The sequence below is a fragment of the Quercus robur genome, chromosome 12 (assembly GCF_932294415.1).
Source record: "Quercus robur chromosome 12, dhQueRobu3.1, whole genome shotgun sequence".
Taxonomy (NCBI): Eukaryota; Viridiplantae; Streptophyta; class Magnoliopsida; order Fagales; family Fagaceae; genus Quercus; species Quercus robur.
Window position 1 is genome coordinate 35,314,094 of NC_065545.1, and position 23,162 is coordinate 35,337,255.

The window sequence follows — 23,162 nt, forward strand, 5'->3', positions numbered from 1 at the left end:
GGCTAATGCAAAAAGTTTACATTCTCATGGAAGCATCTTGCATTTGCATACTGCAATAATGAAGAGGAGGATATTAGTTTTTTTTTTTTTTTTTTTTTTTCCCAATATGACAACTAACTTGTCTAGCTATCCATAAAACGTGTGAAGCATGATGCATTTGACTTTGAGTGACGCCAAATTAATGCCTTTAGCTGGCTAGTACAACAAATTCAGTGCAAAATCAGTTAGAAGGTTTTGGATTCATAATTGGAGAAAGCAGCAAATTATTACGCATATCCGCTAGTTCAAAACACTTCAATTAGTTTCCAAGTGCACAAAACATATATGATTCTTTTCTCCTTCATCACACTAATCCCATTATCCTTTATTCCAAAACTAATACTACAATTTATCTAAGTTTTGTGAGCTAACCGTAGTATTTGCTCTTATTTCACTCAATTGGGAGCCTCTGTCTGTATTTTTAGGTCCAAATTTTATGACTACGTAAGATAATACACAAGATTTGTGTATTTGTACCTTTTAGATGTGTTAGAGTAATGATTAAGTAATTAAATTAATTATTATTTTTATATAATTTGAATTTTGAGATAAACGATAGTTTATTATAGTATCTTAACCACCACATGATATGTCTCACTATTATCACGAGGAATTGACATGAACTAAAAAAATAATAATAATAAGAATTTTTATTTTCTAAACTTGAATTTGCTAAATAATTCTCTATTCCATTTATGGCTGAAAAAAAAAAAAACAAAACAAAAAAACAACCTTATTTGCCTTCTTCACATGCTTATGTAAATCATGATTTTGTAACCTAGATCACCCTAAAAATGCTTTTTTGCCTTTTAGGCACCATGGAGAACATTAGGATAAAAGAAAAGCTTTGTAAAGTCACATTGAGTTGAGATAGAGCCGAGTACAAGCTTTGCTTTGAGATGGTGTGAGCAGAGAATTACGAGTCCAACCAAAGCAACTTTGATACCATGTAAGAATAGCCAAAAATACCACGTAAGAAAAGCCCAAATACATAGAAAATTTAAAATAAAATAACATAAAATACAAGTTTTTAATGGTTCGGCGCAAGACCTACCTACATCCACTGTTTTACATTTCTCCCTAATTTGTAGTATAATGCTATGTTACATAGCTTTGTTTATATACAAATCTGTGGGGAACATAATCCCTACGTTTGTTCAATTTGAATTTATTAAAAAATATATATATATACATATATATATATATATATATATATTGCCTTTCTTTTCCTTTTTCTCTTCCTCGTCACATGGGTTAGAATTTTTATTTGAGAAGTGTTACCATGTTATGTATAACATTTTCATAAAAAATCATAAGTAGTAAATTGTTATTAATTCTAATTTAAAATTACCATTGAAATTATTTTATTGTCTACTAATAACAATCTATAACAATCTGTCACTTATGATTTGTTATAAAATTATTGTGAAAATATTGTAGATATAGCATTTCTCCCTTCCTTTAATTTGGTCTGTGCAGTTTTTAATTTAAAAAGGAAAAAAGAATTTGATCAGATCTAGAACTTATCTATAATGTTGGTAAAGTTAAATCTAATGAACAGAATTATATTATATTTGAAAAAAATACTCTTAGCAATTAAAATAGCAATAAAAAGTTTTCATATTTATGTTGCAGTGGAAGACTATATTATTAGAAACATAAAATAAAACTGTCAAAATATTATTTGACAAATGAAAGAAATATCATTGAAGAAAGAAGACTGAAATGGTAAGCCATCATTGAAAATTATACTTTTGAAGAGAAGTTGCGACAACAATTTATTGCCCTTCGTCTATGCGCAGACTCATTCTAATAGTTTGCACAATCAAGTTTTTTCCAAAATCTAATTTCCAATTAGTTAGGCTAATTACCTTTCAAATGGTGAAATTTAGGAATGTTTTTCAAAATTAACAAGGTACCATTTTAGCATAAAAGTTGTAGCTAAGTTGCTGAAAAATTGATGGAAAATGAAAGACTGTAGTGTTTTTGATAGTTAAGGGATTTAGAGTAGCTGGTTGACTCTCTTTGTTGGAAAGCGAAATGTGTGTTGGGTGAAGTGTTTATGTTCAACAGGTTTTTGGTTCTTCCATGAGTGTTTATGAGCTGCACATCGCATCTAGTATGAATTCATTATTCTCACCAGTGTTCCAAGCTTAATGGGTAACTGTTTAGGGAGCCCATATCAATGCCAAATAACTCTTTTTCCCTTCAATCCACATCTTTTAATTATCATTTTGTTGGGTTCTTCTTTCCACATGTGAGCTTAGTCGGCATAGCTAATAGGAATACAAACAATAAGTTGGATTGAAAATTCATTTTTTATTGGGGTTTGTCCTTTTTTTTTTTTTTTTTTTTTTTTTTTTTTTTTTTTAAGGAACAAAACAAGGGATTCGTGTGTGTAATCATCACCCCACGTCCCAAGGTACAGGTTAGGTAAACCCAAGGATACCACCAGCGCACAACAGGGCATATCACTATTGATGTCCATGTTTTATTCCGCCAAGTCAACTTGGGCCAAATGTTGAAGCAGCCCACAACATAAAGTTGCAAGAGCTGAGACTCAAACCTTTGAGCCAATGGATCTTTTGAGGGTTTCCTACCATTAAACCACACTCGCTGATGATTGGTGTTGGACCTTATGAGCTTGGTCTATAAGTATTTTTATAAGCTCTAGTTGTGGAAAAAATGCCCTCGACAAATTACAAACTACTTAAAGTATTTTGATCATTCAAATACACAACACGCTTTTATTAATCAAATACATATTACATAAGACTTACAAATCAATGTTCAAACTAAACTGCATAGCAAACAATTTTTAACAAATAGCATACTCAGATGAGGATGACATATTACGAAATAGATCAGGTCATTTTCTTACCCAACTAAATAAACAAATTAAGATATAAGAAATTCTAACCATCTGGCCCATCCTAATTAAAGTTCGTTCTCGTTAGGAATTGCCACTAAAATGTTCACTCCATGAGTAGCCTGATTAGGAGGTGGCATTGCCATGACAAGACCATCAAGAACTGACCCGATCCAATATGAAACATTTATAGGCTTATTCCCTTCACGAAATGCTACCTCTTTGGCCCCTAAAGATTCATCCCAACCTGCACAAGTGACTTGAGTCTTGATACTCAATTGTGGCTTAAAATGTTTATGTTTGGGATACTTTTCTATCTCAATAATATCCTTTTCTTTCACAAACAAATAAAACTCTGAATCCATTTTGCTACCAAGTTGGCTCTCTGTCTCCTCAACACGATGCAATGCAAGTGACTTGCACGTTTCAACATCCAAATTTGCATATTCAGCAGTGACCTTGAAATGCATGGTTTTGACACAATCTTTTCTTAGAGTTGAGCTAGTTATGCTAGGAGGAGAAGAACCATTCCTTTTAAGATTAGGGAGGTAAAATAAGGGTTTTTGGAGTTCATTATTACTAGAAAGTATATTATTGTGTATGTTTGCCCAACTAGTGAGGAATTTCTCTTTCACCAAAAGGTCTGCTAGAAGAATGCTGCAGCTAATCCCAATCGAGTATCCACCACACTGGAAGTTTGTCACCTGTAGGAATATTTGGAAAGTCAGACAAATAAATGGGAAAAAAAATGCCCCAATTTAATTCACACCTCTATTCTCTAGCTCACTTTGGAATTTGTATAATACCATATCATATAACATATGCTTTCTAACATAACTTCAAGAATAGTTAAGAAATTTATACTTTTTATTCCTGGATATGTAAGCTTAGTTACCTGAACATAAAATAATGGAGAGAACCGAGGATTATGTTCGTCAATATCATTCCAAAAAACAAGTTGAGCTTCTGCTTCTTCCTTTTCTTTCAATTCAAGAAACTCAGATAAAGTTACAGCGACCTGTGTCTCGATGAGTCTAACACCACTATCATTGGAGACAATTTCTAACTCTCCATCACCATCCTCGCCACGCCACAGCCTTCCACTTAGCATTGGCTGTTTGGAAATTGCTTTTCCTAGTGTCTCCTTAGCCCAACCTGCAAAAATCCACCCTGAATCCTCCTCACTGACATTCTTGTAGTAAAGAACAACGTGAAGACACCTTTTGAATATCCCCGAAGCAATAGGGTCCGTGGCCAATACCCGGCATGATCGTCGCTGATCAGTCACCTTATAGGGTGTGACTGTCTGCACAGCTTCCATGGTTAACTTAGGGACATTAGTGATACCAAAGGGACTTGCCATTTTTAGAGAACTGGTGGATAACTTCATGCTTGGTAAGGCATTTATAGGGCAGATTTTAAAAGGTATACAATTAGGAGCCATTGTTAGTTACATTAATCTTGGTCTAGACGCTTCCTAATCAATTAATCAATTATGTTTTAATTATTAAGGCCTTTGTAGTTTTCCAATCAAGTAAACACTGATTGTGACTCAACACGTTTTGGGGATGCCGTGGCTGTTAAAGTAGGTAGCTTTAATTATCGTCCCTTTCAAATGGATCAATTCAAGGGTACTTGGAAATCACTCATTCTTCTGTTGTAACTATTGGAAGACAAAAACATATCAAATCTATAATGGGTCATGCTAACGGTTCCCTTCCCTTAGGGTAATGGTTAACAATCTATCTTATGAAAGTTTTGACACCACTTTTATAAGAAATAGAAAAAGCTGTTAAAATATTAATTGTTTTTTTTTTCCTATAAAAACTTCCTTTAAATGAATTATTAACTATTCATCTAAGGGAATCCGTTAACATTTCTCATCTATAATAAGATCTGTAAAAAAGACAATGCAAAACATAGTCACATATTCCTTATTACACACTGTTACACATGAACTATTCGTGTGTTTAAAACACAATTTTAAAGAGAGCATGTGTACAATAACAAATGCGTAGTAAGAATTTCGATCCGCTGTTTTTTACATTGCTTAAGAGGAGGATATTGATTGGTTTTTGCAATGTGACATGCAACTAACTTATTGTCCGGCTAACCAGAGAAAATAGCATGTGAGGCTTGTTGCAATTAATAGAGTGAGACCAAATTAATGCCTTTAGTTAGTAGAGAAATTAATTCAATGCTAAATCATTTAACAAGGTTCTTGATTCATAATTGTTGAAGGCAGCAAATTGTTACGCATACACGCTTTATTGTAGCGGATCGATGAGGTCGGACTGAAGCGTGTGAAATGAAAATTTAATCCTTGAAGAACTTAAAAACTCTGGTGCATTATAGTCATAGATGACTGACATACCACTGGTATTGTTCAAGGCGAAAGATATTGTGGTAGATGGTTTTGCACTCTTTCGTATCAATACGTTTCTTATTAAAAACTGTCAATTAGTGCAATCCTAATCTCAAGGTCTGTTAATTATTAGATTTAGGACCCTTTGTTTTTTGTTCGTGGTCATGTATCAGCCTAGTATGGAGGGTTAATCTTGCTAGAGCCACATGTTTGTTTTGTAAAGTCAAGCTCCCACCGAACCAAAGTAGATTGATGGCTACTGGTGCATTTTCTATTCCTACAAAAGAATCAGTAAGCTCAAAATGTAAGAAAGAGACAACACAAGTACAATAAAGGAACATTGACTTATATCTATCAAATTTTCTCATTAAAAAAATAAAAAATAAAAACTCTTATATCTAAGGATAAAGTAAATAGCAGAATAGTATAGTTCCGGCACTATGCACTAAAATGAAAATAGAACAAAGATTGACTGTTGGTAAGTTAAAACTTAAAACAGAATAATGTACGTCCAAGGGTGAGATAAAATAAAATAATATGTTTAGTAGCAAAATATCAATAAAGTGCATGGACCCTGTATATTAGCTTAAATAACAGGTTTTATAGTATTTTTTTTTAACTTTTTTTTTATTGTATTGGCCAAAACACTTGAAAAATATTCGATATAACCAATTCGACCTAGTATTTTAGTTGATACGTACATTTCAAATTTTCAAAGGAGTACTGGTACCTATTTAATAGCCACTATGTCTAGTATGGTACAATATTGACTCTTGTGCCAGGGGCGGTGCTACACTATTCTTAGGGGGTTCAAGTGAACTCTCTGACTTAAAAAAAAATATATATATATATATATATATATAATATATTTTTTTTGTTAGTTTAATACTATAATTTTTTCTTAAAAATATTTTTACACACCTTGAATTAAATTTTGCACATCTTTATTATAAGTATTTCCAACTCTAAGAATAAAGAATACGTGTTTGTGAATTGTAAATGTCACTATTTTTTATAAATTTATATTATGTGTGTGAGTGCATCTAATATTGATTGTGTGGATTACTTTTTATTATAATGTTATTTGTGTGAATTATGATGTGTACAATATAAATATAATATATATTTATATAATTTAATAATTAGGAAATAGAGATGGTTTGTTACATGTGTGTGTATTGTTATCATGTTATAATAACTTTTTGTTATAAAGTTAATAAAATTCAAGAAAAAAAGCATAAAGTTAGTGATTGTCCAAGAATTTAACTTGTTAAGTAGACACTAGTGTATAATTTTATGTATGAATTAGTGTAGTTGTGTGCGTCAATAATTAATACAAAACCAGTGAGTCTAGTTTAGTAATTTAGTTTAAAATATTTTTATAAAAAAATAGCAAATAGACAATAAAAATGTTAGATAAACTTAACAAAATAAAATGATTGTAAGCTCATACCTACCCACATTGGCAATAGATACTCAAAATTCAAATTCGGAATACTTGTAGAAAGAAATTGTAAAATTTCATGTATTAATTTTTTTTTTTTTTTGTCGATAACTCGATATATTCAAATTCTTTTTTATTAAAATTTTTTAATGACCCCTCTAAACAAAATTCCTAGAGCCACCACTGTCCTGTGCGTACGCCACCTTGGACAAAATATCCAGTCTCTTTTATTCTTTATTTTTTTTCTTGTAGAACTATTCTTTTGTTACTTTTCAATTCCTTTTCTCAAAAAAAAAAAAAAAAAAATCAATTCCTATTGTAATTTTAATTTTAGTTAGCTAAAATGTAATGAAATATAAAATTTCAAAAATAAAAACATGAGTTTTCTTCTTCTTCTTCCATTTTTTTTTTTTTTTTTTTTTTGAAGTAGCATTTCTCCCTACTATCATTATGCCTCTACAATGTTACTTGGTTTAATTCTATTTGTGTCATTTTCTCATATGTGAGACTTGATATTCTTAGATACCATCCAATGTATATTTTGGTGACCTGTTATAGTAGGTTAACTACTTAGAGGCATCATACCTACAAAAAACTGGAGTATCGTAGAATTCTCCTTGAATTCAAATATTAAAACTAATATAGTAATAGATTTAGGAATTAATGAAAACATTCCTTAAAATCTCCTACAAAAAGTTAAATTTGAATTTTTTTTTTTTTTAAAGTGAGATTTCATTAATGCTCACATACCATTGAAATTATTTTGTTGCCTACTAATAACAATCTATAACAACCTGGCACTTATGATTTGTTATAAAATTGTTGTAAAAATATTGTGGATATAGCATTTCTCCCTTCCTTTAATTTGGTTTGTGCAATTTTGAATTCAAAAAGAAAAAAAAAAGAATTTGTTCAGATCTAGAACTGATCTATAATTTTGGTAAATTTAAATCTAATGAACAGAATTATATTATATTTGAAAAAAAAAATACTCTTAGCAATTAAAATAGCAATAAAAAGTTTTCATATTTATGTTGCAGTGGAAGACTATATTATTAGAAACAAATAAAATTGTCAAACATTTTTTGACAAATGAAAGAAATATCATTGAAGAAAGAATACTAAAATGGTAAGCCATCATTGAAAATTATACTTTTGAAGAAAAGTTGCGACAACAATTATTGCCCTTCGTCTATGCGCAGACTCATTCTAATAGTTTGCACAATCAAGTTTTTTCCAAAATCTAATATCCAATTAGTTAGGTTACCTTTCAAATAGTGAAATTTAGGAATGTTTCCCAAAATTAACAAGGTACCATTTTAGCATAAGCGTTATAGCTAAGTTGCTGAAAAATTGATGGAAAATGCAAGATTGTTTTTGATAGTGTAAGGGGCAATGAATGCAAATACAATCTATGTTGCTGTCCCTCAACCACCCCCCCCCCCCCCCTCTCTCAAATTAAGGTTCTCCTCTATTTTATTCATTTTTAAAGTCACTAAAAAGCCTCTAGTGAACAGAAGGAAAACTTGCTGAATATTAGTATATTCACTAACTTTGAGCAGTGAAATCTCCTATATACATTAGCTTGATATGACTTTTCTTTGAAAGGGGGAACATGGCTGACTAAAGGCCGCAAATTTTTGCCTCCCTAAAGGGAATGCTCCCTTCCAGACTTGCTAGATGTTAAGGGATTTAGAGTAACTGGTTGACTCTCTTTGTTGGGAAGAGAAATGTGTGTTGGGTGAAGTGTTTATGTTCAAAAGGTTTTTGGTTTCTTCCATGAGCGTTTATGTGCTGCACATTGCATCTAGTATGGATTCATTATTCTCACCAATGTTCCAAGCTTAATGGGGAACCGTTTAGGGAGCCCATATCGATGCAAAATGACTCTTTTTTCCTTTCAATCCACATCTTTTAATTATCATTTTTTTGGGTTCTTCTTTTCATCATATGTGAGCTTAGTCGGCATGGCAAATAGGAATACAAACAATAAGTTGGACTGAAAATTCATTATTAATTGGTGTTGGACCTTTTTTTTTTGGAATAAAATAAGGGGCTTGCGTGTGTAATCATCACCCCACACCCCAAGGTATAAGTTAGGTAAACCCAAAGGTATTATCAGTTCAAAACAGGACATACCACTACTCGCACCCACATTTTATACCACCAAGCCAATTTGGGCCAAACAAATTACAAACAACTCAAAAGTATTTTGATCATTCAAATACACAATGCGCTTTTATTAATCAAATACATATTACATAAGACTTACAAATCAATGTTAAAACTAAACCGCATAGCAAACAATTTTTAATGGATAGCATACTTGGATGAGGATGACATATTATGAAATAGATCAAGTCATTTTCTTACCCAACTAAATAAACAAATTAAGATATAAGAAATTCTGACCATCTGGCCCATCCTAATTAAAGTTCGTTCTCGTTAGGAATTTCCACTAAAATGTTCACTCCATGAGTAGCCTGATTAGGAGGTGGCATTGCCATGACAAGACCATCAAGAACTGACCCGATCCAATATGAAACATTTATAGGCTTATTCCCTTCACGAAATGCTACCTCTTTGGCCCCTAAATATTCATCCCAACCTGCACAAGTGACTTGAGTCTTAATACTCAATTGTGGCTTAACATGTTTATGTTTGGAATACTTTTCTATCTCAATAATATCTTTAGAGTTTTCTTTCACAAACAAATAAAACTCTGAATCCATTTTGCTACCAAGTCTGCTCTCTGTCTCCTCAACACAATGCAATGCAAGTGACTTGCACATTTCACCATCCAAATTTGCATTTTCAGCAATGGCCTTGAAATGCATGGTTTTGACACAATCTTTTCTTCGAGTTGAGCTAGTTATGCTGGGAGGAGAAGAACCGTTCCTTTCAAGATTAGGGAGGTAAAATAAGGGTTTTTTAAGTTCATTATTACTAGAAAGTATATTATTGTGTATGTTTGCCCAACTATTGAGGAATTTCTCTTTCACCAAAAGGTCTGCTAGAAGAATGCTGCAGCTAATCCCAATCGAGTATCCACCACACTGGAAGTTTGTCACCTGTGGGAATATTTGGAAAGTTATGGGCAAAAAAATACCCCATTTTAATTCACACCTCTATGCTCTAGCTCACTTTGGAATCTATATAATACCATATCATATAACATATGCTTTCTAACATAACTTCAAGAATAGTTAAGAAATTTATACTTTTTTTTTTCTTGGATATGTAAGCTTAGTTACCCGAACATAAAATAATGGAGAGAACTGAGGATTATGTTCGTCAATATCATTCCAAAAAACAAGTTGAGCTTCTGCTTCTTCCTTTTCTTTCAATTTAAGAAACTCAGACAAAGTTACAGCGACCTGTGTCTCGATGAGTCTAAAACCACTATCATTGGAGACAATTTCTAACTCTCCATCACCATCCTCGCCACGCCACAGCCTTCCACTAAGCATTGGCTGTTCGGAAATTGATTTTCCTAGTGTCTCCTTAGCCCAACCTGCAAAAATCCACCCTGAATCCTCCTCACTCACGTTCTTGTAGTAAAGAACTACGTGAAGACACCTTTTGAATATCCCCGAAGCAATAGAGTCCGTGGCCAATACACGGCATGACCGTCGCTGATCAGTCACCTTATAGGGTCCGACTGTCTGCATAGCTTCAATGGTTAACTTAGGGACATTGGTGATGCCATGGGGACTAGCCATTTTTAGAAAACTGGTGGATAACTTCATGCCTGGTAAGGCATTTATAGAGCATATTTTAAAAGGTATACAATTAGGAGCCATTGTTTGTTACATAAATCTTGATCTAGACGCTTCTTGATCAATTAACCAATTGGGTTACTTTCCTTTTCCTCTTTCTTTGTTTACTTGTTTTGTTACTTCACTAATGACATGTAGTTAATCAGCACGTCTGTTTTAATTATTAAGGCCTTTGAAGCTAGCTTTCCAATCAAGTAAACACTGATTGTGACTCAACACATTTTTTTTTTTTAAAGATAATTTTTTTTTTTTTTTTTTTTTTGTCCCTGAAATTTGGAGTTTGATTTTGGTCCTTCAAATTTTAAAAGTTCAATTTCAATCTATATTAAAAAAAAAAAAAAAAAAGAGTCAAAATTTCATCTTTGTCTCTAGGGGAATTTGATTATAGTCCCAAAATATGGGGTTGATTTGATTTTGGTCTCTTAAATATACGATTGGTTTGATTTGTAGTCCGTTTGGATATAACTTATTTTTGTTGAAAACTGAAAACTAGAAACATCGTAGCAAAATAATTTTTAAATGTATGAATAGTACTATGAGACCCATTTTTAATGAAAAAGTTGCTGAAAAGTGAAGTTTGTGGATTTCATAAACAATGCACAGGTGCACTGTTCATGGGAGAATAGTCAACAACTGCGGCTAAAAAAAAAAAAAGAGAGAGAAAACGCACAAGAAGAAAATGTGCTCTGGATCCAAACACTCACTTGGTCCCTAAAAAAATGTGTTGCAACATCCCCGTGACACATGTGAAGGTAAAATTTTGGTTGTGAGAAACTTTGGGCTCTTTTATAGCTCCTTGCTTTACTCCTTTGCAAAACCCTGGTTGCTTGTCACCTAGATTTTTTTTTTTTTTTTTTTATATGAACTTTGTCATCTAGTTATTATCTATATCTATCAGGAACCTTTAGGACTTGGGTTGTCACTAATGCAAGAGTAGTCTGTGAATGCTTTTTTTTTTTTTTTTTAAGGGTTTTCTACGTTGCGCAGATAGATAGATCGAACCTCATAGTGGAAGTACAAATTAACAAAGTCCCCTTGCATTAAAAAAATAAAATAAATAAATAAATAAAACTTAATCCCTCCAATGTTCTATCTTAAGTTTGGATGTTCTCTCGGTTCTAACATAATCTTCTATGGGAGAGTCTGTCTATATATGCAGGCTATACTATATGAGACATGGTCATAGACTAGTTTTCCAATTAATCTATGCTAATCCGATCATGTGCCAACTAAGAATTGATGTGACCTCAAATAAAATCCAGGGACCGTGGTTAGCATTATCGAGGGTGATTATGCAGTGACGTGTGTTTGTCTGCAGTGACTGACATGTGTTTGCGTTACTTTGCTAATGGTGTGTGTATATATATATATATATTCTTTTGATGGGCTAATCAGGAGCTGTATTGATTGGTATACCATCGAGTCTATTTAAGTAGGTTTTTATTGTAGCTTTCCAATTATATATATATCGAAAAGCAAACAACCTGACTGTGACTCAGCACGATTTGTTTTGTAGATGCATGGCTGTTAAAGTAGGTAGCTTTAATTGTAGTCCCTTTCACTTCCTAATGCAAAAAGTTTACATGCTCATGGAAGCATCTTGCATTTGCATACTGCAAAAATGAAGAGGAGGATATTAGTTTTTTTTTTTCCGCAATATGGCAACTAACTTGTCTAGCTATCCATAAAACGTGTGAAGCATGATGCATTTGACTTTGAGTGACTCCAAATTAATGCCTTTAGCTGGCTAGTACAACAAATTCAGTGCAAAATCAGTTAGAAGGTTTTGGATTCATAATTGGAGAAAGCAGCAAATTATTACGCATATCCGCTAGTTCAAAACACTTCCATTAGTTTCCAAGTGCACAAAACATATATGATTCTTTTCTCCTTCATCACACAAATCCCATTATCCTTTATTCCAAAACTAATACTACAATTTATCTAAGTTTTGTGAGCTAACCGTAGTATTTGCTCTTATTTCACTCAATTAATTGGGAGCCTCTGTCTGTATTTTTAGGTCCAAATTTTATGACTACGTAAGATAACGCACAAGATTTGTGTATTTGTACCTTTTAGATGTGTTAGAGTAATGATTAAGTAATTAAATTAATTATTATTTTTATATAATTTGGATTTTGAGATAAACGATAGTTTATCATAGTATCCCAACCACCACACGATATGTCTCACTATTATTACGACGAATTGACATGAACTAAAAAAATAATAATAATAAGAATTTTTATTTTCTAAACTTGAATTTGCTAAATAATTCTCTATTCCATTTATGGCTGAAAAAAAAAAAAAAAAAAAAAAAAAAAAAAAAAAAAAAAACAACCTTATTCGCCATCTTCACATGCTTATGCAAATCATGATTTTGTAACCTAGATCACCCTAAAAATGCTTTTTTGCCTTTTAGGCACCATGGAGAACATTAGGATAAAAGAAAAGCTTTGTAAAGTCACATTGAGTTGAGATAGAGCCGAGTACAAGCTTTGCTTTGAGATGGTGTGAGCAGAGAATTACGAGTCCAATCAAAGCAACTTTGATACCATGTAAGAATAGCCAAAAATACCACGTAAGAAAAGCCCAAATACATAGAAAATTTAAAATAAAATAACATAAAAAATACAAGTTTTTAATGGTTCGGTGCTAGGCCTACCTACATCCACTGTTTTACATTTCTCCCTAATTTGTAGTATAATACTATGTTACATAGCTTTGTTTATATACAAATATGTGGGGAACATAATCCCTACGTTTGTTCAATTTGAATTTATTAAAAAAAAAAATATATATATATATATATAAATATATATATATTGCCTTTCTTTTCCTTTTTCTCTTCCTCGTTACATGGGTTAGAATTTTTATTTGAGAAGTGTTACCATGTTATGTATAACATTTTCATAAAAAATCATAAATAGTAAATTGTTATTAATTCTAATTTAAAATTACGATTGAAATTACTTTATTGCTTACTAATAACAATCTGCCACTTATGATTTGTTATAAAATTATTGTGAAAATATTGTAGATATAGCATTTCTCCCTTCCTTTAATTTGGTCTGTGCAGTTTTAATTTAAAAAGGAAAAAAGAATTTGATCAGATCTAGAACTTATCTATAATGTTTGTAAAGTTAAATCTAATGAACAGAATTATATTATATTTGAAAAAAACACACTTAGCAATTAAAATAGCAATAAAAAGTTTTCATATTTATGTTGCAGTGGAAGACTATATTATTAGAAACATAAAATAAAACTGTCAAAATATTATTTGACAAATGAAAGAAATATCATTGAAGAAAGAAGACTGAAATGGTAAGCCATCATTGAAAATTGAATAATGCTAGAGATACAAACTATTTTACAAATTTTTTTACAAACTGCTGATTTGATGAATGATTATTGGTAAATGAAAAAATGATATTAATTGTGGGCCTAATGAAAACCAATAAGAAGTTGGCCCTATCAACATTTTGTAAAAATATTGTAAAATAGTTTGTATCTGTAGCATTACTCTTGAAAATTATACTTTTGAAGAGAAGTTGCGACAACAATTTATTGCCCTCCGTCTATGTGCAGACTCATTCTAATAGTTTGCACAATCAAGTTTTTTCCAAAATCTAATTTCCAATTAGTTAGGCTAATTACCTTTCAAATGGTGAAATTTGGGAATGTTTTTCAAAATTAACAAGGTACCATTTTAGCATAAAAGTTGTAGCTAAGTTGCTGAAAAATTGATGGAAAAAGAAAGACTGTAGTGTTTTTGATAGTTAAGGGATTTAGAGTAGCTGGTTGACTCTCTTTGTTGGAAAGCGAAATGTGTGTTGGGTGAAGTGTTTATGTTCAACAGGTTTTTGGTTCTTCCATGAGTGTTTATGAGCTGCACATCGCATCTAGTATGGATTCATTATTCTCACCAGTGTTCCAAGCTTAATGGGTAACTGTTTAGGGAGCCCATATCAATGCAAAATAACTCTTTTTCCCTTCAATCCACATCTTTTAATTATCATTTTGTTGGGTTCTTCTTTCCACATGTGAGCTTAGTCGGCATAGCTAATAGGAATACAAACAATAAGTTGGATTGAAAATTCATTATTCATTGGGGTTGGACCTTTTTTTTTTTTTTTTTTTTTTTTTTTTTTTTTTTTTTTTTTTTTAAGGAACAAAACAAGGGATTCGTGTGTGTAATCATCACCCCACGTCCCAAGGTATAGGTTAGGTAAACCCAAGGATACCACCAGCGCACAACAGGGCATATCACTATTGACGTCCATGTTTTATTCCGCCGAGTCAACTTGGGCCAAATGTTGAAGCAGCCCACAACATAAAGTTGCAAGAGCTGAGACTCAAACCTTTGAGCCAATGGAGCTTTTGAGGGTTTCCTACCATTAAACCACACTCGCTGATGATTGGTGTTGGACCTTATGAGCTTGGTCTATAAGTATTTTTATAAGCTCTAGTTGTGGAAAAAATGCCCTTGACAAATTACAAACTACTTAAAGTATTTTGATCATTCAAATACACAACACGCTTTTATTAATCAAATACATATTACATAAGACTTACAAATCAATGTTCAAACTAAACTGCATAGCAAACAATTTTTAACAAATAGCATACTCGGATGAGGATGACATATTACGAAATAGATCAGGTCATTTTCTTACCCAACTAAATAAACAAATTAAGATATAAGAAATTCTAACCATCTGGCCATCCTAATTAAAGTTCGTTCTCGTTAGGAATTGCCACTAAAATGTTCACTCCATGAGTAGCCTGATTAGGAGGTGGCATTGCCATGACAAGACCATCAAGAACTGACCCAATCCAATATGAAACATTTATAGGCTTATTCCCTTCACGAAATGCTACCTCTTTGGCCCCTAAAGATTCATCCCAACCTGCACAAGTGACTTGAGTCTTGATACTCAATTGTGGCTTAAAATGTTTATGTTTGGGATACTTTTCTATCTCAATAATATCCTTTTCTTTCACAAACAAATAAAACTCTGAACCCATTTTGCTACCAAGTTGGCTCTCTATCTCCTCAACACGATGCAATGCAAGTGACTTGCACGTTTCACCATCCAAATTTGCATTTTCAGCAGTGACCTTGAAATGCATGGTTTTGACACAATCTTTTCTTAGAGTTGAGCTAGTTATGCTAGGAGGAGAAGAACCATTCCTTTTAAGATTAGGGAGGTAAAATATGGGTTTTTGGAGTTCATTATTACTAGAAAGTATATTATTGTGTATGTTTGCCCAACTAGTGAGGAATTTCTCTTTCACTAAAAGGTCTGCTAGAAGAATGCTGCAGCTAATCCCAATCGAGTATCCACCACACTGGAAGTTTGTCACCTGTAGGAATATTTGGAAAGTCAGACAAATAAATGGGAAAAAAAATGCCCCAATTGAATTCACACCTCTTTTCTCTAGCTCACTTTGGAATTTGTATAATACCATATTATATAACATATGCTTTCTAACATAACTTCAAGAATAGTTAAGAAATTTATACTTTTTATTCCTGGATATGTAAGCTTAGTTACCTGAACATAAAATAATGGAGAGAACCGAGGATTATGTTCGTCAATATCATTCCAAAAAACAAGTTGAGCTTCTGCTTCTTCCTTTTCTTTCAATTCAAGAAACTCAGATAAAGTTACAGCGACCTGTGTCTCGATGAGTCTAACACCACTATCATTGGAGACAATTTCTAACTCTCCATCACCATCCTCACCACGCCACAGCCTTCCACTTAGCATTGGCTGTTCGGAAATTGCTTTTCCTAATGTCTCCTTAGCCCAACCTGCAAAAATCCACCCTGAATCCTCCTCATTGACATTCCTGTAGTAAAGAACTACGTGAAGACACCTTTTGAATATCCCCGAAGCAATAGGGTCAGTGGCCAATACCCGGCATGATCGTCGATGATCAGTCACCTTATAGGGTGTGATTGTCTGCACAGCTTCCATGGTTAACTTAGGGACATTGGTGATACCAAAGGGACTTGCCATTTTTAGAGAACTGGTGGATAACTTCATGCTTGGTAAGGCATTTATGGGGCAGATTTTAAAAGGTATACAATTAGGAGCCATTGTTAGTTACATTAATCTTGGTCTAGACGCTTCCTAATCAATTAATCAATTCTGTTTTAATTATTAAGGCCTTTGTAGTTTTCCAATCAAGTAAACACTGATTATGACTCAACACGTTTTGGGGATGCAGTGGCTGTTAAAGTAGGTAGCTTTAATTATCGTCCCTTTCAAATGGATCAATTCAAGGGTACTTGGAAATCACTCATTCTTCTGTTGTAACTTTTGGAAGACAAAAACATATCAAATCTATAATGGGTCATGCTAACGGTTCCCTTCCCTTAGGGTAATGGTTAACAATCTATCTTATGAAAGTTTTGACACCACTTTTATAAGAAATAGAAAAAACTGTTAAAATATTAATTGTTTTTTTTTTCCTATAAAAACTTCCTTTAAATGAATTATTAACTATTCATCTAAGGGAATCCGTTAACATTTCTCATCTATAATAAGATCTATAAAAAAGACAATGCAAAACACAGTCACATATTCCTTATTACACACTGTTACACATGAACTATTCGTGTGTTTAAAACACAATTTTAAAGAGAACATGTGTACAATAACAAATGCGTAGTAAGAATTTCGATCCGCTGTTTTTTACATACATTGCTTAAGAGGAGGATATTGATTGGTTTTTGCAGTGTGACATGCAACTAACTTATTGTCCGGCTAACCAGAGAAAATAGCATGTGAGGCTTGTTGCAATTAATAGAGTGAGACCAAATTAATGCCTTTAGTTAGTAGAGAAATTAATTCAATGCTAAATCATTTAACAAGGTTCTTGATTCATAATTGTAGAAGGCAGCAAATTGTTACGCATACACGCTTTATTGTAGCGGATCGATGAGGTCGGACTGAAGCGTGTGAAATGAAAATTTAATCCTTGAAGAACTTAAAAACTCTGGTGCATGATAGTCATACATACCACTGGTATTGTTCAAGGCGAAAGATATTGTGGTAGATGGTTTTGCACTCTTTCGTATCAATACGTTTCTTATTAAAAACTGTCAATTAGTGCAATCCTAATCTCAAGGTCTGTTAATTATTAGATTTAGGACCCTTTGTTTTTTGTTCGTGGTCATGTATCAGCCTAGTATGGAGGGTTAATCTTGCTAGAGTCACATGTTTGTTTTGTAAAGTCGAGCTCCCACCGAACCAAAGTAGATTGATGGCTACTGGTGCATTTTCTATTCCTACAAAAGGATCAGTAAGCTCAAAATGTAAGAAAGAGACAACACAAGTACAATAAAGGAACATTGACTTATATCTATCAAATTTTCTCATTAAAAAAATAAAAAATAAAAACTCTTATATCTAAGGATAAAGTAAATAGCAGAATAGCATAGTTCCGGCACTATGCACTAAAATGAAAATAGAACAAAGATTGACTGTTGGTAAGTTAAAACTTAAAACAGAATAATGTACGTCCAAGGGTGAGATAAAATAAAATAATATGTTTAGTAGCAAAATATCAATAAAGTGCATGGACCCTGTATATTAGCTTAAATAACAGGTTTTATAGTATTTTTTTTAACTTTTTTTTATTGTATTGGCCAAAACACTTGAAAAATATTCGATATAACCAATTCGACCTAGTATTTTAGTTGATACGTACATTTCAAATTTTCAAAGGAGTACTGGTACCTATTTAATAGCCACTATGTCTAGTATGGTACAATATTGACTCTTGTGCCAGGGGCGGTGCTACACTATTCTCGGGGGTTCAAATAAACTCAGACTTAAAAAAATATATATATATATATATATATAATATATATATATATTTTTTGTTAGTTTAATACTCTAATTTTTTCTTAAAAATATTTTTACACACCCTGAATTAAATTTTGCACATCTTTATTATAAGTATTTCCAACTCTAAGAATAAAGAATACGTGTTTGTGAATTGTAAATGTCACTATTTTTTATAAATTTATATTATGTGTGTAAGTGTATCTAATATTGATTGTGTGGATTACTTTTTATTATAATGTTATTTGTGTGAATTATGATGTGTACAATATAAATATAATATATATTTATATAATTTAATAATTAGGAAATAGAGATGGTTTGTTACATGTGTGTGTATTGTTATCATGTTATAATAACTTTTTGTTATAAAATTAATAAAATTCAAGAAAAAAAAAGCACAAAGTTAGTGATTGTCCAAGAATTTAACTTGTTAAGTAGACACTAGTGTATAATTTTATGTATGAATGAGTGTAGTTGTGTGCGTCAATAATTAATACAAAACCAATGAGTTTAGTTTAGTAATTTAGTTTAAAATATTTTTATAAAAAAATAGCAAATAGACAATAAAAATGTTAGATAAACTTAACAAAATAAAATGATTGTAGGCTCATACCTACCCACATTGGCAATAGATACTCATAATTCAAATTCTGAATACTTGTAGAAAGAAATTGTAAAATTTCATGTATTAATTTTTTTTTTTTTTTTTTGTCGATAACTCGATATATTCAAATTCTTTTTTATTAAAATTTTTTAATGACCCCTCTAAACAAAATTCCTAGAGCCACCACTGTCCTGTGCGTACGCCACCTTGGACAAAATATCCAGTCTCTTTTATTCTTTATTTTTTTCTTGTAGAACTATTCTTTTGTTAGTTTTCAATTCCTTTTCTCAAAAAAAAAAAAATCAATTCCTATTGTAATTTTAATTTTATTTAGCTAAAATGTAATGAAATATAAAATTTCAAAAATAAAAACATGAGTTTTCTTCTTCTTCTTCCATTTTTTTTTTTTTTTTTTGAAGTAGCATTTCTCCCTACTATAATTATGCCTCTACAATGTTACTTGGTTTAATTCTATTTGTGTCATTTTCTCATATGTGAGACTTGATATTCTTAGATACCATCCAATGTATATTTTGGTGACCTGTTATAGTAGGTTAACTACTTAGAGGCATCATACCTACAAAAAACTGGAGTATCGTAGAATTCTCCTTGAATTCAAATATTAAAACTAATATAGTAATAGATTTAGGAATTAATGAAAACATTCATTAAAATCTCCTAAAAAAAGTTAAATTTGAATTTTCTTTTTTTTTTTAAGTGAGATTTCATTAATGCTCACATACCATTGAAATTACTTTATTGCCTACTAATAACAATCTATAACAACCTGCCACTTATGATTTGTTATAAAATTGTTGTAAAAATAGCATTTCTCCCTTCCTTTAATTTGGTTTGTGCAATTTTGAATTCAAAAAGAAAAAAAAAAAAAATTGTTCAGATCTAGAACGTTAACTGATCTATAATTTTGGTAAATTTAAATCTAATGAACAGAATTATATTATATTTGAAAAAAAAAAAGTACTCTTAGCAATTAAAATAGCAATAAAAATTTTTCATATTTATGTTGCAGTGGAAGACTATATTATTAGAAACAAATAAAATTGTCAAACATTTTTTGACAAATGAAAGAAATATCATTGAAGAAAGAATACTAAAATGGTAAGCCATCATTGAAAATTATACTTTTGAAGAAAAGTTGCGACAACAATTATTGCCCTTCGTCTATGCGCAGACTCATTCTAATAGTTTGCATAATCAAGTTTTTTCCAAAATCTAATATCCTATTAGTTAGGTTACCTTTCAAATAGTGAAATTTAGGAATGTTTCCCAAAATTAACAAGGTACCATTTTAGCATAAGCGTTATAGCTAAGTTGCTGAAAAATTGATGGAAAATGCAAGATTGTTTTTTATAGTGTAAGGGGCACTGAATGCAAATACAATCTATGTTGCTGTCCCTCAACCAACCCCCCCCCCCCCCCCCCCTCTCTCAAATTAAGGTTCACCTCTATTTTATTCATTCTTAAAGTCACTAAAAAGCCTCTGGTGAACAGAAGGAAAACTTGCTGAATATTAGTATATTCACTAACTTTGAGCAGTGAAATCTCCTATATACATTAGCTTGATATGACTTTTCTTTGAAAGGGGGAACATGGCTGACTAAAGGCCACAAATTTTTGCCTCCCTAAAGGGAATGCTCCCTTCCAGACTTGCTAGATGTTAAGGGATTTAGAGTAACTGGTTGACTCTCTTTGTTGGGAAGAGAAATGTGTGTTGGGTGAAGTGTTTATGTTCAACAGGTTTTTGGTTTCTTCCATGAGCGTTTATGTGCTGCACATTGCATCTAGTATGGATTCATTATTCTCACCAATGTTCCAAGCTTAATGGGGAACCGTTTAGGGAGCCCATATCGATGCAAAATGACTCTTTTTTCCTTTCAATCCACATCTTTTAATTATCATTTTTTTGGGTTCTTCTTTTCATCATATGTGAGCTTAGTCGGCATGGCAAATAGGAATACAAACAATAAGTTGGACTGAAAATTCATTATTAATTGGTGTTGGACCTTTTTTTTTTTGGAATAAAATAAGGGGCTTGCGTGTGTAATCATCACCCCACACCCCAAGGTATAAGTTAGGTAAACCCAAAGGTATTATCAGTTCACAACAGGACATACCACTACTCGCACCCACATTTTATACCACCACGCCAATTTGGGCCAAACAAATTACAAACAACTCAAAAGTATTTTGATCATTCAAATACACAACGCGCTTTTATTAATCAAATACATATTACATAAGACTTACAAATCAGTGTTCAAACTAAACTGCATAGCAAACAATTTTTAATGGATAGCATACTCGGATGAGGATGACATATTATGAAATAGATCAGGTCATTTTCTTACCCAACTAAATAAACAAATTAAGATATAAGAAATTCTGACCATCTAGCCCATCCTAAAGTTCGTTCTCATTAGGAATTGCCACTAAAATGTTCACTCCATGAGTAGCCTGATTAGGAGGTGGCATTGCCATGACAAGACCATCAAGAACTGACCTGATCCAATATGAAACATTTATAGGCTTATTCCCTTCACAAAATGCTACCTCTTTGGCCCCTAAATATTCATCCCAACCTGCACAAGTGACTTTAGTCTTGATACTCAATTGTGGCTTAACATGTTTATGTTTGGGATACTTTTCTATCTCAATAATATCCTTAGAGTTTTCTTTCACAAACAAATAAAACTCTGAATCCATTTTGCTACCAAGTTGGCTCTTTGTCTCCTCAACACGATGCAATGCAAGTGACTTGCACGTTTCACCATCCAAATTTGCATTTTCTGCAGTGACCTTGAAATGCATGGTTTTGACACAATCTTTTCTTAGAGTTGAGCTAGTTATGCTAGGAGGAGAAGAACCATTCCTTTTAAGATTAGGGAGGTAAAATAAGGGTTTTTGGAGTTCATTATTACTAGAAAGTATATTATTGTGTATGTTTGCCCTAATAGTGAGGAATTTCTCTTTCACCAAAAGGTCTGCTAGAAGAATGTTGCAGCTAATCCTAATCGCGTATCCACCACACTGGAAGTTTGTCACCTGTAGGAATATTTGGAAAGTTAGACAAATAAATGGGAAAAAAAATGCCCCAATTTATTTCACCTCTATTCTCTAGCTCACTTTGGAATTTGTATAATACCATATCATATAACATATGCTTTCTAACATAACTTCAAGAATAGTTAAGAAATTTATACTTTTTTTTTCTTGGATATGTAAGCTTAGTTACCTGAACATAAAATAATGGAGAGAACCGAGGATTATGTTCGTCAATATCATTCCAAAAAACAAGTTGAGCTTCTGCTTCTTCCTTTTCTTTCAATTCAAGAAACTCAGATAAAGTTACAGCGACCTATGTCTCGATGAGTCTAACACCACTATCATTGGAGACAATTTCTAACTCTCCATCACCATCCTTGCCACGCCATAGCCTTCCACTTAGCATTGGCTGTTCGGAAATTGCTTTTCCTAGTGTCTCCTTAGCCCAACCTGCAAAAATCCACCTTGAATCCTCCTCACTCACGTTCTTGTAGTAAAGAACTACGTGAAGACACCTTTTGAATATCCCCAAAGCAATAGGGTCCGTGGCCAATACACAGCATGACCGTCGCTGATCAGTCACCTTATAGGGTTCGACTGTCTGCACAGCTTCCATGGTTAACTTAGGGACATTGGTGATGCCATGGGGACTTGCCATTTTTAGAGAACTGGTGGATAACTTCATGCTTGGTAAGGCATTTATAGGGCATATTTTAAAATGTATACAATTAGGAGCCATTGTTTGTTACATAAATCTTGATCTAGACGCTTCCTGATCAATTAACCAATTGGGTTACTTTCCTTTTCCTCTTTCTTTGTTTACTTGTTTTGTTACTTCACTAATGACATGTAGTTTATCAGGGCCTGTACACTGTACAAGATTGGATTAGTATACCAGCAAGTCTGTTTTAATTATTAAGGCCTTTGTAGTTTTCCAATCAAGTAAACACTGATTGTGACTCAACACATTTTGGGAATGCCGTGGCTGTTAAAGTAGGTAGTTTTAATTATTGTCCCTTTCAAATGGATCAAGGGTACTTGGAAATCACTCATTCTTCTGTTGGAAGACAAAAACAGATCAAATCTATATTGGGTCATGCTAACAGGTCCCTAATGGTTAACAATCTATCTTAT

General features: G+C 32.4%; 2 protein-coding genes across 4 annotated transcripts; both read right to left on the bottom strand.

Annotated features, from left to right (window-relative positions):
• Positions 1-2,746: 2,746 nt before the first annotated feature.
• Positions 2,747-4,373, bottom strand: LOC126709604 (acyltransferase GLAUCE-like). Its single transcript, XM_050409901.1, has 2 exons — positions 3,804-4,373; positions 2,747-3,612 (listed from the first exon to the last, which is right to left on the bottom strand). The coding sequence occupies exons 1-2, from the start codon at positions 4,350-4,352 to the stop codon at positions 2,977-2,979; spliced, it is 1,185 nt and encodes a 394-aa protein (XP_050265858.1). The 5' UTR covers positions 4,353-4,373; the 3' UTR covers positions 2,747-2,976.
• A 4,621-nt stretch (positions 4,374-8,994) lies between these two features.
• On the bottom strand, positions 8,995-22,687 carry LOC126709605 (acyltransferase GLAUCE-like). 3 transcript variants are annotated; one of them, XR_007649436.1, is made up of 3 exons: positions 22,219-22,687; positions 15,381-15,866; positions 8,995-9,296 (listed from the first exon to the last, which is right to left on the bottom strand). XR_007649436.1 is itself a non-coding variant. In XM_050409902.1 (3 exons), exons 1-3 carry the CDS (start codon positions 16,604-16,606, stop codon positions 9,147-9,149), a joined length of 1,185 nt encoding a protein of 394 aa, XP_050265859.1. In that variant the 5' UTR covers positions 16,607-16,617; the 3' UTR covers positions 9,003-9,146. The 3 variants fall into 3 exon arrangements, 2 of the variants coding, with proteins under 2 accessions (XP_050265859.1, XP_050265860.1); XM_050409902.1 differs by lacking the exon at positions 22,219-22,687 and adding an exon at positions 16,058-16,617 and having other exon boundaries at positions 9,003-9,296; XM_050409903.1 differs by lacking the exons at positions 8,995-9,296; positions 22,219-22,687 and adding an exon at positions 16,058-16,617 and having other exon boundaries at positions 15,013-15,866.
• Between the last annotated feature and the right edge of the window lie 475 nt (positions 22,688-23,162).

Excerpts from the sequence above, each read along its gene's own strand:
- LOC126709604 (XM_050409901.1), bottom strand. The coding sequence starts at position 4,352 with ATGGCTCCTAATTGTATACCTTTTAAAATCTGCCCTATAAATGCCTTA. Across the intron at positions 3,613-3,803 it reads CTCCATTATTTTATGTTCAG|GTGACAAACTTCCAGTGTGG; the intron begins GTAACTAAGCTT and ends ATATTCCTACAG.
- LOC126709605 (XM_050409902.1), bottom strand. The coding sequence starts at position 16,606 with ATGGCTCCTAATTGTATACCTTTTAAAATCTGCCCCATAAATGCCTTA. Across the intron at positions 15,867-16,057 it reads CTCCATTATTTTATGTTCAG|GTGACAAACTTCCAGTGTGG; the intron begins GTAACTAAGCTT and ends ATATTCCTACAG. Across the intron at positions 9,297-15,380 it reads AATCTTTAGGGGCCAAAGAG|GTAGCATTTCGTGAAGGGAA; the intron begins GTAGCATTTCGT and ends GGGGCCAAAGAG.